At 44.6% G+C, this 21,644-nt stretch overlaps 1 protein-coding gene across 4 annotated transcripts in view; it reads left to right on the top strand.

Moving 5' to 3' along the window:
* Positions 1 to 812: 812 nt before the first annotated feature.
* Positions 813 to 21,644, top strand: part of CCDC60 (coiled-coil domain containing 60) — a 165,704-nt gene continuing 144,872 nt past the window's right edge. For 3 of the 4 annotated variants that reach the window (XM_070475268.1, XM_070475266.1, XM_070475264.1), the window contains exon 1: positions 813 to 1,370. In XM_070475268.1, coding sequence (XP_070331369.1) covers positions 1,281 to 1,370 — 90 coding nt within the window. In that variant the 5' untranslated portion in view covers positions 813 to 1,280. The remainder of the gene's footprint in view (positions 1,371 to 21,644) is intronic. The other variant, XM_070475265.1, reaches the window with a different exon arrangement.

Below are 21,644 nucleotides of genomic sequence, written 5' to 3'. Positions count from 1 at the left end.
ACTGTGGTGTTGGAGAAGACTTTTGAGAGTCCCTTGGACTGCAAGGAGATCCAACCAGTCCATTCTAAAGGAAATCAGTCCTGAATATTCATTGGAAGGACTGATGCTGAAGCTGAAACTCCAATACTTTGGCCACCTGATGTGAAGAACTGACTCATTGGAAAAGACCCTGATGCTGGGAAAGATTGAAGTCAAGAGGAGAAGGGGACAACAGAGGATGAGATAGTTGGATGGCATCCCAACTCAATGAACTGTGAGTGTAAGCAAGCTCTGGGAGTTGGTGATGGACAGGGAGGCCTGGCGGGGGACAGTCCATGGGGTTGCAAAGAGTCGGACATGACTGAACAACTGAACTGAACTGAACTGAACGTCATGCACACATAACATATACGTGTATACATGTGTGTGTGTGTGTGTGTGTGTGTGTGTGTGTGTGTGTGTGTGTGTGTTGTGTCTATGAGGGATTTGAAGGATGAGTAGGAATGGTTGTTAGGTGAATAAAACAGAGAAATCTCACAGTAAAATAATTGAGGGGCTCAAGGCCACAGGAATCTACCCAACCCAAGGCACTAGGGAATTGTGGCAGGACAGGGCAGAGTTTGGAAGGAAAGAAACGCTTGTAGTTAGACGAAGAGAAAGGGTCAAGGTCTTCAGGCCTGAAAGGAAAAACCAAAGTTTGGAGAACGTGGCTCCCTGGCTAGCCGCCAGCTGCCAGCCAGGGGCCCAGCGGCCTGGGCGAGCTCGCGACCCCGCCCCTATTGACCCCAGCCAATAGGAAACCCTCCTCGGGGCGCGCCGTTGCCAGGCGACCGCGTGGGCCCGGGGCCTGGCCGTTAGCCGCGGTGGCTTTAGCTCCTCGGCGGGCGGCTGCAATCCTAAAATGGATTTCCGGGGACCCCTCCATGGGCCCCCTCAGACTTCTTCAGCGAAGTTTTATTTTTTTAGCTTCATATTTTATTTTTGTTTCTAGAAGAGAAAGCTGTCCCTTTCCCAAACGGGGGAAAGCATAAAAGTTTGTGACTTTCTTAAAAGTGAGTCCGGGGCTTGCCTGATTTCACCCCGTGGCAGCTTCCTTATCCTGTTGGTAGGAAACCCAGGAAGACTTGCTTTTCCAATTCCTACCCAGTCAGAAACCTGTCTGGAGTCTCATTAGAACCTGTGAGTCAGGGAGAAATTGCTGGAGAGCCCTCCACACCAGTGACCGCTGACGTAGAAGATTCTGGGGGGAAAAAACAAAAACCTTCCCTGCTGGACACAGTTTAGCCTGAAGGATTTCCAAGATGACCAAGGTACCAGTCACCAAGAAGATACAGAATGCCCCTGCCTCCGGGGCCCTCTTGCCCTTTTTTGCCTCAGCTTTCCTAACACAGGTGAGTCTCTTGTCTCTTTGTGAAAGCAGTCATGTTTTCAAGACAAAAAAATAGGAATTAGCCTCCAGACCAGCCAGGGACATCGGGAGAAAGAAGAGTCAGGGTGTAATTAAATTGTGACACATCCCTGTTGCTATCAGTGGTTGGTTACTCGTGAAGAATGAAAATGCCAGCCAGAACGGGGAGCTGGGCCATCCTATTAGCTAGTAATTCCAAAATGATGGAATAAATCGGCAGTGACACTGTAGAACATCAGGAAAAAATTAAGATGAATTGTAGGTTTGCCATCACAGAAATTATTTTCAGAGATCCGCTGTGCTCAGGGTACGTGCACATCCTCTCTCTTTGTGGAGAGACTACGGAGTGTCAAACTTTGGGGTTTGAAGCCTGACTTGATGTCTCACCAGCTATTGAGATGAGTTGCTTAGCATCTCTGAGGCTTTATTTGCTCCTGTCTATGAAATGAGACCAGGAACATCAAGTAGGCAGAAACAGTGTGAGGACTCAGTAAGATATAGAAATTGTTTAGGGTGATGCTAACACTTGATCATGTATGTATGGGACAAGAAATACTGTTGTTGGTTTGAAAGACAAATCAAAAATAAGTATGTGTTTAGTGCTGGGTGTCAAATTGTTTCTGGTTTTTAATGATCAGAACTGGACAGGCCAGTTATGTCTGTATTAAACGTGTCTTTGTTATTGTATCTGCTCACCCATGCATAAAAATATGTATGTTTACCCCTACCTTGGCCAAGGTAGGTGAACAGTGGGAGGGGAACAAAGCCTATTACTGGCTCTGTGGTCCACCCACAGTGGTATATCTTGTGGCTCAAGGTGCTGCCCCAGGAAGGAGGGCTTTGGGAAAAGTCAAGGCACAGAAAGGAGTTTAAAACTCACCCGTGCTTATGTGGTGATCCAAAGCGTTCCTGAGCTCCTACTTTCTAAGAACTGACACAGCTCTGAGCAGCCTTCATTGCTCAGCCCTCTTACTGAGTGCCCTCTGAAATATGCAGTCTTCACCAGTGTCTCCTCTGGTTTCTAAATGCTACACGGAAATGGGTTTTATGCAGAGCAACCCCCTCTGGGAATGAACTTCCCAGCATAACAATGAGGGAAGGGAAGGAAGTAGATAGATATTTCAGAATCAGCGGTGAGTGTGAGTGCATGGCCAGTGGACCCAACTAGCCTGACTTGAACCCCGGATCTGCCTCTTTGCAGTCCTGTGACCTTGAGCAAGTTACAGAACTTTTCTGCTCCAGTGTTGCCTGTCTGTAAAATGGGGATATCATAGAACCTCCTCTTGGGATTGCTGTGAGCATGCTCTGATATGTCCAAAGTTGAAGAACAGCATCTGACAGGTCGTTAGCACATCCTAGATTTTCGTTAACATGGTTGTTTCATTCATTTAGTGAACATGTTGAATTTCTCTTGTGTGCTGAATACCTGCTCTTGTAAGATTTAAAACTTGCCTAAAAAATATTCTCAATCTGTAGTGTGTATGTTGGGGCAGGAAGTGAAAGAGCTAAGAAACAGTTCATTGTAATGCAATGTGATAAATGCTATGGCAGGGATGTATCATTGGGTGTAGTGGGAATGCAGAGGACAGGTAATTCAGACTCGTGTGTGTGTGAGAGAGAGAGAGAGATTGGAGAGGGAAGGGGTCATGTAACCAAGTTTTCCATCTTGGGTTAGAGACATTGGGGAAAGTGGAGGAGGACGCAGAGGTTGAAAAGACCATCTTTGTCTTGAGAGGAGCGTAGATCAGATTCTGGAAGGTCAAGAGCAGGGAAGCAGGCTTCCAGGCATCTGTTGGATAAACAAGACCTCAGGCACAAAGCCACGGAAATCCTGCTGCCCGCACCCCACTGTCTAGGAGATAATGAAGACCCTAGGGTGTCCCTGGCTGACATGTGAAGCATCATGCCTTTAGAAATTTCAGCTTTTCAGAGCTACTCTAAAGCATTATTGCCTCCCAGGTGGCTCAGTGGTAAAGAATCACCCTGCCGATAGAGGGGACACAGGTTCAATCCCTGGGTCGGGAAGATCCCCTAGAGAAGGAAATGGCAACCCACTCCAGTATTCTTGCCTGAAAAATCCCATGGACGGAGGAGCCCGGCCGGCTATAGTCCATGGGGTTGCAAAGAGTCAGATGTTGACCTAGCGACTAGACCACTAAACCACAACAAATGCCAGGCAGCCGGGTGTCCAGTGAGGCGTGATTTGAGGAAGAATTTGGCTTCTCAGGGGAGGAAGGTGAGACCAGCTGGGCTTAATGGGAATGCCACTTCCTGCCGGGTGCTGGTGTAATGGGTGACACCTGGCGACGACTCCCAAAAGTGTCCTGAAGCCCTCTGGCCATTTTTCTTCTCACAGGGTTGGAAGTTGCTTTATCATAACTAATGTTACAATAGGACCTTTCTCTGCATAGCATCTTCCTGTAGATTTTTCAGCGGAAGGAGGGAGTGTGAATAATGTATGCAAATCCTCTGCTTGAATGTCTTGTTGAGGAAACCTGCTGCTGCTGCTAAGTCACTTCAGTCGTGTCCGACTCTGTGCGACCCCATAGACGGCAGCCCACCAGGTTCCCCCATCCCTGGGGCTCTCCAGGCAAGAACACTAGAGTGGGTTGCCATTTCCTTCTCCAATGCGTGAAAGTGAAAAGTGAAAATGAAGTCGCTCAGTCGTGTCTGACTCAGCGACCCCATGGACCATAGCCCATCAGGCTCCTCCATCCATGGGATTCTCCAGACAAGAGTACTGGAGTGGGCTGCCACTGCCCTCTCCAGAGGAAGCCTTCTAGCCTGCCCTAAATCAGGTGCCCTAATCTGTTTCAGGAGTTCCTTGTCCCTTGCCCCTTTGTTTCTCAAGGAAGCCAAAGAGAAGTTTAACGGGATTAGCCGTGGGGGAGGGAGGGAGCAGAGCATATGTAGATTACCATGGGTCCACGTTTTCTTCTTTGGAAGAGACTGAAACAGAGAAGGGCACTTCAGACACCCTCTCCATGTTCTGGAATGGAAATGTAGGGAGGGCATTTGGCAAAAACTATATAGAGGCAGGGAATCCTTGATAGAAGCTCTGTCTCTGGGTGGCAGAGGGGAAAGAAGCATCCTTAGTTTGGGCAGATCCTGAAACAGGCAGGAGCTAGACTGGGTGCTTCAGTGAATCCGAGCTTTGTGATTAAAAGAGCAGATTCTTCAGCAAACGATGTGGGTTCACCATATCACCCAACTCTGACACTCAACTATGTTGTGGGTCCTTGGACAAATCAGTGCCTCTCTGTGCCTCAGTTTCCTAGTCTGTGAAATGGGCACCTTGTATTTGATCTAAGGCGTCTTCCATTTCAAGAGGCATGACCATTTTCTGCGTGTGCCAACAAGAAACAAAACTCCACTGACTAAACTATGCCCTACTTTCAATTATAAGAAGTACCCCAGTTTCAGAGATGCTGAAATGAGGAAAGAAAATGCACATCTTAGAACAGAGGAAATCCAGCTAAAAGTGTTCCAGTCTCATAGGGTTTTGTGGGGATTAGATGAATTAATATGGGTAAAGCTCTTAAAACAGGGCCTGGCGCAGAGTAAATACTAGGAAATGTTAGCCATTATGACACTGTTGCTTAATCTTTTAATTGACTCTGTGATAGAGGTGTAGTTATTACACCCCCCCCAGCCCCCACCCCCTCTTTGCACCTGAATAGACTGAGGGTTGAAGAGCCCCAGGGTCTAGTTCTCTGCTGAGAGGTAAATTGGCAGATTCAGGGAGATAGAGGCAAGCTATATACAGTCCCATCTAAGAAGAAGACCTTGGCCTGAGCATCACCGTCCCGCACCCACTACCATCCACTCCAGTGGTAAGGGTGGAGTTGCCCAGGGCAGCTCTCAGAAGTTCAGCCCACCATCCAGTCGGGCTATCTGGAATCAGACAAGCACAGGTTTCCTCCAACAAGAGAAACCTTGACTCCAGCATAATACATTTCCACTGCAAACATGAAGCGATTTTCCTCTTTGTTCGGATAAGAGAAATTGTGGCCTGAAGTGGTAACGTGGTGAGTCATTGGTCTTTGTTGGAAGTGGGCTTGTCACTCGGTAATTTCTCTAGTCTCTAATCATGGAGACTACGCCCCCTGCCCTGAATCAGTGGTTACCCTGAAAAATAAAATAAATAAGAGATCTGAAGACCACTTGAGATTCAGTTCTAAAAAAATCCCAACCAGCTGCACCTTCATTTCTATCATCACTTTTAGGCCAGGAAGATAGCAATGAGTCCTTTTCTCTCCCTAAGGGATTCTTCTGGCTCCATTGTTACTGCATCTACACATTTGCAGAATTCGAGTTGTTGCTTTGTTTTGTTTTCTTTCTGCCCTGAAGCTGTGGACTGGTGACGTTTGCCTCGGTAAATATGGCTGTGTCTAATTGCAGACCCATGTGACAGTCGGCTCCCTCCATGATAAATCAGGGTGCTGGGAGGGCATGTGTTCATTACCTTCCGACATGGGAAGAATGATAGGCACTTTGTTTATGCTGGACAAAATGAAGTGAGTTCTTGGTCTCATCTGAGAAAAGCATGGAGGGGTGAGGGTGGGGATGGGAGGGGAGCGGTAGAAGAAACACATCAAAGAGTCTAGTTGATATGATGCAAGCTTAGTGACAAGGTAAGTTCTCTGCCTTTGAAATCAGACAAGGTGGGTTCGAATCCGCTCTTTGACCCTTATGTGAGGGTCTGTGAAATGGCCTGAATAATAACAGGGTCTACCATGTAGATCTTTTGCAAGGATTAAATACAGTAATGCACCTGAAGTACTGAGCATGGCGCTCAGTATACAGTGAACTCCTCAGCAGGTGATGACAGTTGTTATTCTGACTCGTGCTCCTTTGTCTTCTCTAACTGGGCACGTGTGCATCCATCACTATTTTGAAGATAGCCCAGATGTGAAGCCTGAAGGAAGCTGAGAATTGACCATAAAGTCACAGACTGGGATCCATCATTAGTGATGCCAAGTCCAAGTTTAAGGGTAGAAGGGAAGAAGCAGGTCTAGGGATATTTTTAAGAACTTGTGTGAGAGTATATTTTTATGGAGATCAAGCCAGTCCTAAAGGAAATCAACCCTGAATATTCACTGAAAGGACTAATGCTAAAGCTTCAATACTTTGTGTGGCCATCTGATGTGAGGAGCCAGCTCATTGGAAAAGACCCTGATGCTGGGAAGGATTGAAGGCAAAGAGAGAAGAGGGCCACAGAGGGTGAAATGGTTGGATAGCATCACCGACTAAGTGGACATGAACTTGAGCAAGCTCTGGAAGATAGCAGAGGATGGGAAAGCCTGATATGCTGCAGTCCATGGAGTCACAAAGAGTTGGACACAACTTAGTGACTGAACAGCAATAATACCAGCATAATTTTGTGAAGGATGAGATGCCTTGCAGGAGAGAGTTCACCCTGATGGCAGAAATGCATGACCCAGTTAAAAAATCCTAGTTGTAGGAAAGGGAGTGCCCTTGAGCATGATTTAAATCCCTTGGCTTTAACTTTCAACCCAGTCTCATGATTCATGTTTGAATACTATGGAGAGACAGAAGCAGGTTAAAAAAAAAGAAAACCTTATGTATCAATTAGGATCATTCTTGGCTGCAAGTAAGAGAAAAACTCAAAAGCAGTGACCTAAACAAATGTGAATTTATTTTTCTTATGTGAGAAGTCTGGAGGTATTTGCCCACTGGCATTGGTTCAAGGAGGAACTTGTTAATGTTAAGACTGACAGGTCCTTTTCCCTCATGGTCATAGAATGGCTGCCTCATCTCCACCCATTACATTCATATTCCAGTAGAAAGAGGATAAAATGAATGGTAAGAACTATTTTTGTCTCTTTAATGAGGCAAACAAAGGCTTTCCAGGAAAATTCCCAGCATGTTTCCTCTTATGTCTCATCTGCTAGGGTACTGTCACCTGTCTTTTATTAATTGCAAGATTGGTTGGGGGTGGGGAATAAAAAGAATGGCTGGGAAAGTGTGTATCTATCCTGAGTGTGGAAAAGCAGGAGCAAGAGAGAGGGGAAAGTATTGGAGATGGGAATCAGGTTGACTGATCAGCAATAACTAGCACAAATGACTTCACAAAAAATCAGATATTGGGGGTCCCAAGCAATACAGTAACCTTAAAAAAAAAAAAAAGCAGAGAGAGACAGCTCTTAGCCTGTACCACAACTGTTTAGGGATGTCAAGGGCCTTTGTCCATAGTGGTACTTTAAAAAACAGCACAGAATCCACTGAAGGGCTGAGGGGGTCAGGATAAGGGGGAGGTCACCAAGGGAAACATTCATTCAGCTACTATTGACTGAACTCCAGATATGTGCTAAGTGTGATTCTAGGTGTTGAGGATACCTAGAAGTGAGAAAAGACAATCACATGGGACAACCTTCCAGAAACTGAAAAAATATAGGGAGTCAGATGAGAAGAGATCCAAGGTAGTGGACTCTCTTTATTCCTTTGACTGCCTTCCGTTTTCATCATTTGGAGAGTGGAGGATGGGGGGCACTTAAAGAATCAATCTCTGGTTAGACAAACCTTTGCACAACCATAGAAAGAGACCTGTCCTTGACCCCTTTTCAGCATTCCTGCAGCCTATAAAGACTCAGCCATCATCTGTTCAGTTCAAAAGCTGCAAAATCCACGTGGGGTTCAGTGGCAAGTAGCACTTACATAAAATCTGACAGAAGCCAATTAAACCTTTCTTGGACTGAACAAATGACATATTTTTCTCAGAGACCTTTCTGACAGTTAAATTCAAAATCATAATCACCAGTAATGGGATACCTTCTATCATGAGATGGTGGCATTTTCCCTTCTGAATTCCTGTTTTCAAACTCTGCTGAAAAAATTTCTTGCAGGCTCAATTTTGATCGAATGTATTTCTGTCTAAGTTGGAATTTATGCAGTCGGCAGTTGTATTTAATAACTCAAAAGTTAGCTCTGTTTGGAGATCTGCCTGCAAGCGTGGAAGTGCTTTGGGATTTCTGGATTTCACTAAGTGGGAAGATTATACAGTTGGGATGATTTCTGGAATGGGTTCAGTGTTATCAGGGGCTTCAAGGGGTCCATGGCTGGCTGCAGCTCAGTGGCAGAAAGAATGGAAAGTAATGCCCCATTGTAGCCTGGTACAGGATCAATGTGACCCTCTGAGATGTCTATTAAATATATATGACAGGTGTTTGGGATGCATTAATATGAATCAGTCTTGGGGGCTTCTCTCAGGAAATCCACAATTCTGTTGGAGAGAAAATGCATAAGTAACTATGAATCAAAATGGCAAATAAGTCAAAGGTGAAATATATATTAGAGTTGGAGATAGAAGCAAGTTCTATCATGGGAAGAAAGGTGCAGTGAAGCCATCTGACCTGCATCTTCACTGTTGGCTAGATGTGGACTTGAGGTTATATAAGACACTGAATCGTGGCTGGATTTTCTTATTTTCTGATGCATCAGGGTGAGGTGGAGTTTGTTGCCATTATCCCCCAAGGAACAGGTTCTATCTTGATGCCCTGTTGGACAAAAGGCAGTTCCACAGAGCTCCAGTAGGTAAATCTTTCCATGCTCTTCACACACGAAGTTACCCAAGTTTCTATCCTGGGGGGTTTTCAAATTAGGGAGGACTTAGCTCCATGAGTTCCCATTAAATCTTTCAATAACTGAGAAGTTCTAAAGTTTTACTTCCTTTAAGACTATGAATTTCAACAGAACAGGGTTTCTCAACCTTGACTCTATTGACATTTGGGGCCGATGTGTTGCCCTGTGCATTGTAGGATGTTGAGCAGCACCCCTGGTCTCTAGCCATTAGATGCCAATTGTGACAACCACAAATGCATTGATATTACCAAATGTCCTCTGGGGACCAAAGTCATCTTGGGTTGAGAACCATGGCAGTGCAGGACCACCCAAGTCCTGAGTACCTTTCCCCAGGTGACTGGTGAAACATTCCCCATTTAATAAATGATGCCACTGTGTGCCCAGTTGTTCAGACAGAAACCTGAGCTTCATCTTTGCTTTCTCCCTCTTCATCATCTCTTATGTTCAATCAGCTGCCTCAGGGCAGGCACTCTATGGACACTGCCTCCTTCCCCAAGGTCACTACCTGATCCAGGAAGCCCTCATCTCCATCTCTAGCCTAGACTATTCCACCAGCCTCCCAACTGCCCCCTTTACCTTCAATCTGACCTTCTTCCAACCCATCCTCTTTCATTACAAGTGTGATATTGTAATTTCCCTGGTTAAAACAATTAATGCCCCTCAAAATGAAGATGATTATCTTTAATAAGGTTTAAAAGGCTCTGCATGATCTGGTCCCCACCGACTTTTCCAGCTCCATCTTTCATTACTTGGTCTACTTGGAAGTCACACTGGGTTTCAAAGGTGCTGTACCTTCCATCTTCTTCCTCCTTGTAGAACTTTCTCTCCTTCCCCTCCTCCCCACAAAAAAACTGAAGTTTTCCACAGCAAGATGTTTCCAGGGTTCTGAACAGTGGTGGAATGGGTGTGGCCCTAGCTGGGAATTAGGAGGTCAGTTTGGAGTATGATCTCTCTTTGCTACATAGCTGTATGACCTTGGGCAAATCACTTCACCTCTGCAGTTTCTTCATATTCATATGCAGAACCAAGAACCCTAACCTCACAGTCTGGGGGTATCCTCCTTGCCATATGACTCCAGACAGCAAATAATGGCTGCCACTTACTAAGCATCTATCATGCCACTACTGTGTTCTGCATATTTTATTAAAGTTAGCTCCTCAGTCCCATGGGGCAGATGCTATCATTACCCCCTATTTGTAGAGATAAGAAAACTGAGGCTTGGAGAAATTTTGTAACTTGCCCAGAGATACCCAGACACGTAGGTGATAGGATTTGAATCTAGGACCAACTAACTAGAGAGATTCTATGTTCTTAAGATCAACCTGGTTGCCTGCAGTAAGAAGGAACAGTAGACAAGTATCTCTCTAAAAGGAGCATCTGTCAGTCGCATTTTTAAAGAGTATATTCAGGAAGTCTCCAGCAGAAAAAGGAAAGTGCCAATTTTAGCTGTAGGTGATGTAAACAAGAATGTGACTGTGCCCCGTGACCACAGACAAGGATATTTGCATTTTCTTGAGCTCTTGCTAAAATATGCCAGTGAGCTTTTCTGGAAGAGAAGCACAGCTGGGGACAAGAAGGGGCGAGGGTGGGGGGAACCCCTGTTAGTGGCTTAGATGCATCTTTCTAAATAATGCTCATTTCAGTGAAGGTTTATCAGCCATTTCTAATTAGAGTCGCATTTCTAAGAAAGGCATATTTTGATGCTGGGTCAGTACACTGTCAAGACCTGCTAGATAAAACGGCAAGGAAGACAGGCCCAGCTAATGAGGAATGAGGTTCTGGGGTGTGTGTGGCTGAGATGTTGATCACCGTAAACAGTTTAGTTGCTTTGAATAATTTGGATAAATATCTAGTTAAATGGATTTAGTCTAAATCCAAGCTCTGACCTGCTGAATTTTTTATTTTCTACCAAAAGGAAAAAATAACCCCACATCATAATTGCCTGTTAATTTTCCTGGTCCCACCAGTAGACTTGGAGCTCATTGAAGGGAAAGGACCCTGCCTTGCTCACAAGTCTACCCCCAGAGCCTAGCACAGTGCCTGGTGCAGGATTTAAGTTCAGTATGAGAATAGTATGTATTCTCAGGACCAAGGATAGCTCTACATGGCAAGCGAGGCATCACATCCCCCAGGGTAACTGTAAATTTCACTTAGACAAAGGCCATAGATGTTTTATGCACCGGTATATCCCCAGCACATACTGGGTGCCCCATAAAGAGAGATAACATTCTGACATTTGACTGGGGGCAAGTTGCTCTCTGTGTCTCAGTAACTTTTATCTCACATACAGAAATAACAACAACTCTGGCTTTGTAGGGCTGTTGGGAGGATCAATGAGATAATGCTAAGGAAAGCCCCTGGCAGATAATAGGTGCTCACTGAATGCTATCTCTTCATATTTCCACTTAGGGATTGAAGCCATTGGCGCCCCAAAATATCAAACATTAAAACATATAAATACTGACATTTCCAGAGATGATGACTCTCGTGCTGATCATTTTTTATACATTCAGAAAATGGCAGCCAAAAGGGTAACATGACTGAAATGTATTGTTTCCAAGGGCCCTTGAAGCAAATGCCTAAGCGGCAATTAGCACATGGTTGTCACCTCTGTTGCTCTTGCTTATTGGCTGATCCCATCCTCTGCTAGTCAAACTGCTTCTCTGGTATTTTTAGACCTTAAAAAGTTCTCTTAAAACTTAGGAAGCAGACGGATACCAAGGAATCTGAGAACATGAATCTGGCGTTCTCGTAGGAAATGAACGTGGTGGTTGTGGAGGAGCATTCTGCAGGATCATGGGAGCTAGCATGGGCAGCCTGATGATTCTTTAACCCTGACCAGTCTTCTCACCTTTTCCCTCCCTGCCTCAAACCAACAAATAACCCTGCCTGTTCCCTTTTTTGTGCAGCTCCAGGGCTTGAGATTTAATTGTCTCAGTAAAAGGATTAATTCTTGAGCTTCCTAGTCTGCCCAGACAAACCCTTGTCAGGGTGATTGACTTAGCACCTGGGCCACAGATCACTCCAGGGTCTGAGTCCTGCTTCCACTGTTGCTCACCTGCTCTATGACCTTAGGCTACCTGCGTCTCCTCTCTGATGAACTGACCAATCCCATTCACTCCACAACACTGAGAGGTAGGCAATATTTACTGCACTTTGCAGGTGAGGAAACAGAGGCTAAGAGAGCTACCCTCCACCTTGCTGCCCTGCCCCAGAAGCGCAACCCAGCCTGCTTCTGTCCTCTGGGTTTTCCCCGAGGGTATCAGAGACCAGCTCGCCAGCCCCCACCTGCAGGGGTCACATTTTATGCCCTTGAGCATCACAGTGGCTGGTCTCTCATTTGATTTGAGCTGAAGGATGCAGCCTCCTCCTCCCTTTGGGTTCACGACTCAAAGCGTCCCAGCAGCTACTGTCAAATCACTGCACAAATCTCTTTCTCTCTCCCCTCTCTGTTTTTATATTCTCAGCATGGGGATACAAATGGAGAGTCCCACGTGCTCCTACCGCTACCTCGAAAATGCCTTCCAGGTGGTCTTGCTCACCTTCTTTTGGAGTCTAATGTCTATGGCATCTTGGATCCATACAGGGATCCATACAAGGACAGTCTGTACTGCTGCTGCTGCTACGTCACTTCAATCGTGTCCAACTCTGTGCGACCCCATAGACGGCAGCCCACCAGGCTCCCCTGTCCCTGGGATTCTCCAGGCAAGAACACTGCAGTGGGTTGCCATTTCCTTCTCCAATGCATGAAAGTGAAAAGTGAAAGTGAAGTCGCTCAGTTGTGTCCGACTCTTAGCGACCCCATGGACTGCAGCCCACCAGGCTCCTCTGTCCATGGGATTTTCCAGGCAAGAGTACTGGAGTGGGGTGCTATTGCCTTCTCCGGTCTGTACTGTCCTACAGCCCATTTTACTTGTTATCCTACCATTTATTGAGGATTCAGAATGTACCAAGTGATTTATATTTGTAAATTTGTCTTACTTGAGGCTTTATGACAACCCCATTATGAAGGTGTTGTCCCCTCCATTTTATAGCTGAGGAAACTGAGGCTCAGACACAGAAAGGAACTTGTTTGATGGAGAAGCTGAGACTCAAAACCAGAGCAGTCTGGCTCCAAAGTCCCATTTTGTTTTCCCCCCTCTGCATGGGGCCTGCTACTCTTTTATTTGCTGAGATGGAGACTTGGCTTCACTTTCAAGCCTCCAGATTTAGGTCTGAATTGTGCTCCCCCAGCCCACATCCTCCCCATTGCAGAAGCCCTTCTGAGCTCATCAGACATTACGGGAGCATCCTGGGCGGGGGGATGTCACGGTGTCCACAGAAGTCTCTTCAAATGCATCCATCTCACGGTTCCTCACAAAACAAAGTGGCCCCTTTTCTTCCTTTTTATTGTTAGGACCTGGCCCTACTGCAAACTGTCTTAAAAGGAAATTAGACCTTGCCTGCCTATGAAGGAAGAGAGCTCCTTCGGGCACCTAAAGGACCTGAATTTAGCCCGAGGTAGGGGCCTTAATGAAGTGGGTGGGAGGTTGGTCAGAGGTCAGACACCCTCTAAGCAACCCCAGCCCTGATTCAGGGAGAGTCAGAACATGTCACACTCCACAGAGAGCAGTTTTCACTCCACCGCAGGTTTGGAGGCTGTGCGCTGTCGTTCTCCTCTCCCTCCATCTTCCCCCACCCTGCCCCCTCCTTCCTCTCTGCTCTCTCTCCCCACCCGTCTCCCCTTTGCATCCTGAAGCCTAACAGTATTTGCTAGCTCCTCCTGTGCTTCCTTTTAGCTCCTTTAATTATTATAGCAATTTCATCTATTAAAAAAGGAAAAAAACCCAGGACAGCCTGGCCACTTGGACACCGAGGGGAGGGAGCCGTTCAGACCAACTGCCAAGCCATCCAGTCCTGCAGGCTGTTGGTTTCATTAATGTTCTTTCATCTACCCTAGATTGTAATGGGAGGCTGGTCTGTGATTGTGTACTTTAGGTAAATAGATCGTTAGGTAAGATTGATAGCAGAACAGAGCAGTCCAGGTAATGTTTTGAGCCCAAAGCAAAAGAGCACAAGGGTGTCTCCAGCCGTAAATGACAGGACCACAATTCATGCAGTTTCAGTGAAGGGTGTGTCGGGGGCATTTTCAGCATAAATGGCCACTTTCTGAAGGTTTGTTTTTCCTGCCTTCACAAAGGGAGGCTTGCTTTTTCAGCTAGACACGGAGCCATAAGCCTTCAGGCGAATGAGAGGTTTGTTTTGATAATGAACTTAATATCGAGTTACAACTCATTAATATAGACCACACAATGTTATTGCAGCTAATTTCTTCATTTTACAAAGCCTGGTTCTTAACAAAGCATATTATTGGCCCCAAATGAATTAAAAAAGAGTAGATGCCACAAAGGCTCAGCGGGTTCAAGGCAGAAATGGCACAGCTGTGTGCAGAACGTGAATGCACCGCGGCCGCTGCCTCTGCTTCTGCCAGGGTCACGAGGCACTCAGACTCGGGCTTTGTATTCAAGGAGGGGTAGACGTCAGAGCCCTGGGACTGAAGCCAAAGCATCCTTCTCGTGTTCAGGAGGCAGTATAACCCAGACCAACGCATTTCCCAGAAGCTCTGAAGACGGGGACTCGTCACCCAGAGTCAGAGAGCCTTTGAGAAACCTTGAAGGGCGTTTCGGCTGCTTTCTGCCCACAGCCAGAGAACACGATGGTAACATTTTCTGTCGGATGAGCCCTGGTTCTGCTGTTGCCCAGCTGTATGACCTGAGGCATGTCACCACCTTCCATTCTAAGCCTCAGTTTTCTCAAGTGCAAAATGGGAATAAAGACAGTCCCCAGGAGTCTCCCTCTGAGAGAGGGCTGGCCAGACGCAGGTGCTGAACTGAGACGTGGTCTGACCCTCTGCACTGTCTTCTAGTTGCTGTCAGCCAGTTCTCCCACTCAGGAAGGTTCCTCTGACCTCCCTTGTCTCTTTTCTCCTCAGTTGTGAGGGGTGCCGCAGTCATAGCCCTCATCACACACCTGCTCACAGGTCTGCACCACCACTAACAGGGCCACCGACAAGGGACCATCTTTAATCTTTGTATTCAGTATATACAGCCACTATTTGCAGCACACATATTATGTGCCAGCCTCATGGAAGGCAGGTGATAAATGTGTGTTGACTGAGTCATACAGCATCTTCGGCAAAGAGAGGACCTGTTATCTCCTTGTACATCTACTTGCTCTGAACAATACAAATCCTATTTAAAATGTGTTGCTGGAATTCCCTGGCAGTCCAGTGGTTAGGACTCCACGCTTTCATTGCTGAGGGCGTGAGTTTGATCCCTGGTCAGGGAACTAAGATCCTACAAGCCGTGCAACATGGCCCAAATAGCAACAACAACAAAAGTTGCTTTCGGTATTTTTTAAATTTCTGCTCCTTCTTGCCTTTAGGTTTTCTGTCAATATTCTAGAAGTCTCTTTACTTCTGGGGATATGGTCTCCTTGCCATCTTTGGTGAAATCCTTTTGAATACCTGAGTACACTGAAGCTCTGTGGAGGTCAGGCTTTCCTTCAGTACTGCACCCATTGCTTTGTTACTTGAACTATGCATAGTTATTCATTCTTATTTCATTCATAGTTGCTAATTAATATTCATTTAGTTCATTCATTTCCATTTCATTCAATATTTCATTTTCTAGCCTTGCCCACCTTTCTAGCGCCATGTTTCTTTCTAGAGACCTTGGCCATGAGCACATATCACTCTTGCACCAAATCTTTAGAACATTTCTGTTTAAAGTCTAGTGAGGAATGTGACCAGAATTCTCTTCCTTCCCGATACAATGCCAGTCTTCAGGTGCATACACTGTGGTCACCTTTCCCCAAAGTTTCCTTCAGGGTTTCCTCCTCTGTTGGTTCCTTGTCTGTTTTTTAATGGATTCCTATATCTGTACAGAGGGTTAATTTTTGGAAATGCAAATGAGAAATACACTTCGGGTTTACAACAGAGGCCTGAAAACTGGCCTCCCACACTGGAATACCTTGCATCAGGACCAGTTTTGCAATTGCTCACATTCACCTGTGTGCTCTGAAGCCTTTTACACAATAAGATTTTTTTTCTAAATCATTTTATTCTCACTCAAATGCCTTAAAATTTTTTTCTTGAGGTATACATAGAGAAATGTATATAGATATGTGTACAGTTTGCTGAGTTTTTACGTGGTTGAAAGATCCATTCTTCTTCTTCATCAAAAACAAGATGTAAAGCATTACCAGAATCCCCCAAGCTCCCTCAAGCTCCCCAACCCCCGCCATGGTAATCATCTTCCTGACATCTATCACCATCAGTATATTTTGCCTGTTTTTCAGTATGTATAAATGCAATCATACAGTCCATACACTTTGGAATCTGGCTCTATTTGTCTATTATGAGATTCACTTATGTTTTCATGTGTAATTGTCATTTGCTCATTCTCAACTGTTGCTGCATTGTGTTCTTATGTGTGAATATACCACAGTTTATTTATCCATTTGCACATTGAAGGACTTTTGGGTTCTGCAGTTTTGGAGGAGAAGGGGATACAATTATTATGAAAATGCTGTTGTGAATGTTTTCTGAACATGTCTTTTGGGGAACAAATGTTCTTGAATACATACGTGCACACATATATATTCTTAAAGATAGATAAGTAGGTGGGTAGATGTTGTTGTTGATGAATCACTAAGTTGTATCCAACTCTTGTAACCCCATGGACTACAGCACACTCCTCTGCCCTGCACTGTCTCTCGGAGTTTGCTCAAATTACTGTCCATTGTGTTGGTGATGCTGTCTAACCATCTCATCCTTTGCCTCCTCCTTCTCCTTTTGCCTTCAATTTTTTCAGCATCAAGGTCTTTTCAATGAGTCTGCTCTTCCCATCAAGTGGCCGAAGTATTGGAGCTTTAGCATTAGTCCTTCCAATGAATATTCAGGGTTGATTTCCTTTAGAGTTGACTGGTTTGATCTCCTTGCTCCAAGGAGTCTCCAAGAGACTTTCAAGAGTCTTCTCCATCACCACAATTCAACAGCATCAATTCTTAGGTATTCACCCTTCTTTACAGTCCAACTCTCACATCTGTACATGGCTACTGGAAAAACCATAGCTTTGACTACATGGACCTTTGTCAGCAAAGTGATATCTCTGCTTTTTAATATGCTGTCTAGGTTTGTCATAATGTTCTTTCCAGGGAGCAAGCATCTTTTAATTTCATGGCTGCAGTCACTGTCTACAGTGATTTTGAAGCCCACAAAAATAAAACCTATCACTGCTTCCACTTTTACCCCTTCTATTTGCTGTGAAGTGATGGAACCAGATGCCATGATCTTAGTTTTGTGAATGTTGAGTTTCAAGCTAGCTTCTTCACTTTCCTCTTTCACCTCATCAAAAGGCTCTCGTTCCTCTTCTTGAGGTGGTACTATTAGAGTGATATCATCTGCATATCTGAGGTTGTTGATATTTCTCCCTGGCAGTCTTGATTCCAGCTTGTGAGTCTACCAGCCCAGCATTTCGCATGATATACTCTGCATAGACATTAAATAAGCAGGGTGATGATATACAGCCTTGTCATACTCCTTTCCCAATTTTGAACCAGTCAGTTGCTCCACGTTCTGCTCTAACTGTTGCTTCTTGACCCACATACAGGTTTGTTTCTCAGGAGACAGGTAAGGTGGTCTGGTATTCCCATCTCTTTGAGAATCTTCCACAGTTTGTCATGATCCACTCCACACAGTCAAAAGCTTTAGTGGAGTCAATGAAGCAGAAGTAGATCTTTTTCTAGAATTCCCTTGCTTTATTCCATGATCCAGCAAATGTTGGCAATTTGATTTCTGGTTCCTCTGCCTTTTACATACTCAGCTGTACATCTGGAATTTCTCGGTTCACATGTTGCTGAGGCCTAGCTTGAAGAATTTTGAACATAACCTTGCTAACATGTGAAATGAGTGCAGTCGTATGGTAGTTTGAACATTCTTTGGCATGGCCCTTCTTTGGGATTGGAATGAAAGTTTATTTCCAGTCCTGTGGCCATTGCTGAGTTTTCCAAATTTGCTGTAATATTATGTGCATCACTTTAACAGCGTCATCTTTTAGGAATTGAAATAGCTCAGCTGGAATTCCATCACCTCCACAAACTTTATACTTTGTAAGGCCCACTTGACCTCACACTCCAGGATGTCTGGCTGTATGTGAATGACTACACCATCATGGTTATCTGGGTCGTTAAGACCATTTTTGTACAGTTCTGTGTATTCTTGCTACCTTTTAAAAATCTCTTCTGCTTTTGTTATATCCTTACCATTTCTGTTCTTTATTGTGCCATCCTATGTGAAATGTTCCCTTGATAGCTCCAGTTTTCTTGAAGACTTCTCTAGTCTTTCCCATTCTATTCTTTTCCTCTGTTTCTTTGCCTTGTTCATTTAAGAAGACCTTCATATCTCTCCCTGCTATTCTCTGGAACTCTGCATTCAGTTGGGTGTATTTTTCCCTTTCTCCCTTGCCTTTTGCTTCTCTTCTTTCCTCAGTTCAGTTCAGTCACTCAGTCGTGTCTGACTCTTTGTGACCCCATGGATTGCAGCACGCCAGACTTCCCTGTCCTGCACCAACTCCCAGAACTTGTTCAGACTCATGTCCATTGAGTCAGTGATGCCATCCAACCATCTCATCCTCTGTTGTCCCCTTCTTCTCCTGCCTTCTATCTTCCCTAGCATCAGGGTCTTTTCTAGTGAGTCAGTTCTTCACATCAAGTAGCCGAAGTATTGGAGTTTCAGCTTCAACATCAGTCCTTCCAATGAATATTCAGGACTGATTTACTTTAGGATGGACTGGTTGGATCTCCTTGCTGGCCAAGGGACTCTCAAGAGTCTTCTGCAACACCACATTTCAAAAACATCAATTCTTAGGCGTTCAGCTTTCTTTACAGCCCGACTCTCATATCCATCCTCAGATATGCAGACGACACCACACTTAATGGCAGAAAGCAAAGAACTAAAGAGCCTCTTAATGAAAGTGAAAAAGGAGAGTGAAAAAGTTGACTTAAAACTCAACATTCAGAAAACTTAAGATCATGGTGTCGGGCCCCATCAATTCATGGCAAATAGATGGGGAAACAGTGGAAATAGTGACCGACTTTATTTTGGGGGGCTCCAAAATCACTGCAGATGGTAACTGCAGCCATGAAATTAAAAGACCCTTGCTTCTTGGAAGAAAAGTTATGACCAACCTAGACAGCATGTTAAAAAGCAGAGACATTACTTTGCCAACAAAAGTCCATCTAGTCAAAGCTATGGTTTTTCCAGTAGTCATGTTTGGGTGTGAGAGTTGGACTATAAAGAAAGCTGAGCACCAAAGAATTGATGCTTTTGAACTATGGTATTGGAGAAGACTCTTGAGAGTCCCTTGGCCAGCAAGGAGATCAAACCAGTCAATCTTAAAGGGAATTAACCCTGAATATTCACCAGAAGGACTGATACTGAAACTGAAACTCCAGTACTTTGGCCACCTGATGTGAAGAACTGACTCATTGGAAAAGACTGTGATGCTAGGAAAGATAGAAGAGGAAAAGGGGACAACAGAGGATGAGATGGTTGGATGGCATCACCGACTCAATGAACATGTGTTTGAGTAAACTCTGGGAGTTGGTAATGGACAGGGAGGCCTGGCATACTACAGTCCATGGGGTCACAAAGAGTCGGACACAACTGAGCAACTGAACTGAACTGAACTCATATCTATGCATGACTACTGGAAAAACCATAGCTTTGACTAGACAGACCTTTGTTGGACCTTTGTTGGCAAAGTAATGTCTCTGCTTTTTAATATGCTGTCTTTTTAATACGCTTCTTTGCTCAGCTATTTGTAAAACCTCCTCAGGTCACCACTATGCCTTCTTGTGTTTCTTTTTCTTTGGAATGGTTTTAGTCACTGCCTCTTGCTCAATATTACCAACCTCTTTCCATAGTTCTTTAGGCACTCCATCTTCTAGATCTAATCCCTTGAATCTATTTATCACCTCCACTGTATAATCATAAGGTCATACCTGATTTATGATTTATGTCATACCTGAATGGCCTAGTGGTTTTCCCTACTTTCTTCAATTTAAGCCTGAATTTTGCAATAAGGAGCTGATGATGTGAGCCACAGTCAGCTCCAGGTCTTGTTTTTGCTGACTGTATAGAACTTCTCCATCTTTAGCTGCAAAGAGCATAATCAGTCTGATTTCAGTATTGACCGTCTGGTGATGTCCATGTGCAGAGCTGTCTCTTGTGTTGTTAAGCGAAGGTGTTTGCTATGACCAGTGTGTTCTCTTCACAAAACTCTGTTAGCCTTTGCCCTGCTTCATTTTGTACTCCTAGACCAACTTGCCTATTTCTCCACGTATCTCTTGACTTCTACTTTTGCATTCCAGTCCCCTGTGATGAAAAGGGTATCTTTGTGTGTGTGTGTGTGTGTGTGTGTGTGTGTGTATGTGTATGTTAGTCCTAGAAGGTCTTGTAGATCTTCATAGAACCAATCAACTTCAGATTCTTTGGCATCAGTGATTGGGACATAGACTTGGATTACTGTGATGTTGAATGATTTGCCTTGGAAACGAACCAAGATCATTCTGTCATTTTTGAGATTGCACACAAGTACTGCATTTTACACTCTTTATGTTGACTATGAGGGCTACTCCATTTCTTCTAAGAGATTCTTGCCCACAGTAGTGGATATAATGATTATCTGAATTAAATTTGCCCATTCCCATGCATTTTAGTTCACTGATTCTTAAAATGTTGTTGTTCACTCTTGCCACCTCCTACTTGATCACATGCAGCTTACCTTGATTCATAAACCTAACATTCTGGGTTCCTATACAATATTGTTCTTTACAGCATTGGACTTTGCTTTCACCACCAGACACATCTACAACTGAGCATCATTTCCACTTTGGCTTAGCTGCTTCATTCTTTCTGTAGCTCTGAGTAATTGCCCTCCACTTTTCCCCAGTAGCATATTGGACATTTTATGACCTGGGGGACTCATCTTCCAGTGTCACATCTTTTTTCCTTTTCATACTGTCGATGGGGCTTTCCAGGCAATAATACTGGAATGGTTTCCCATTTCCTCCTCTGGTGGGCCACATTTTGTCAGGACTCTTCACTAGGCCCGTCTGTCTTGGGTGGCCCTGTACAACATGGCTCGTAGCTTCATTGAATTACCCAAGCCCCTTCACTACAACAAAGCTGTAATCCATAAAGGGGAGGTAGATAGACAGATAGATGCTTGTCACAGGTATAATTTGTTAGGAGTCTTTCCATTTCTATTGACAGAAACAAAATCATACAAGAGAAAAAGAAAAAGACAAAAAAAGGAATCAATGGGTCACATTATAGAAGACTCCAGGGCATGTGGCTTTAGTTATAGCAGTATCCAGGAGCTTAGATAAAGTCATTGGGAATCCACCTGGCTATGTTCATTGCTCCTCTTTACATCTATGGTGGTTCCATCCTAAGGCAAGAAGTCTCCACTGAGTGTAGAGTGGCCATTAGCAGCTCCAGGCTGAAGTTCCTCTGGTTTCATAATAGCAGGGGAAGAAAAGCTTTTCTTTCTCAAATGAACCATCCTGAGTTATCCACTTGGGTGTTGTCCACACCTGGAGCCCAGAAAAC

The sequence above is a fragment of the Odocoileus virginianus genome, chromosome 12 (genome assembly GCF_023699985.2).
Source record: "Odocoileus virginianus isolate 20LAN1187 ecotype Illinois chromosome 12, Ovbor_1.2, whole genome shotgun sequence".
In the NCBI taxonomy this organism is placed as follows: Eukaryota; Metazoa; Chordata; class Mammalia; order Artiodactyla; family Cervidae; genus Odocoileus; species Odocoileus virginianus.
Note: the sequence above shows the minus strand (reverse complement) of the source record. Positions and strands in the feature narration are given on the sequence as shown.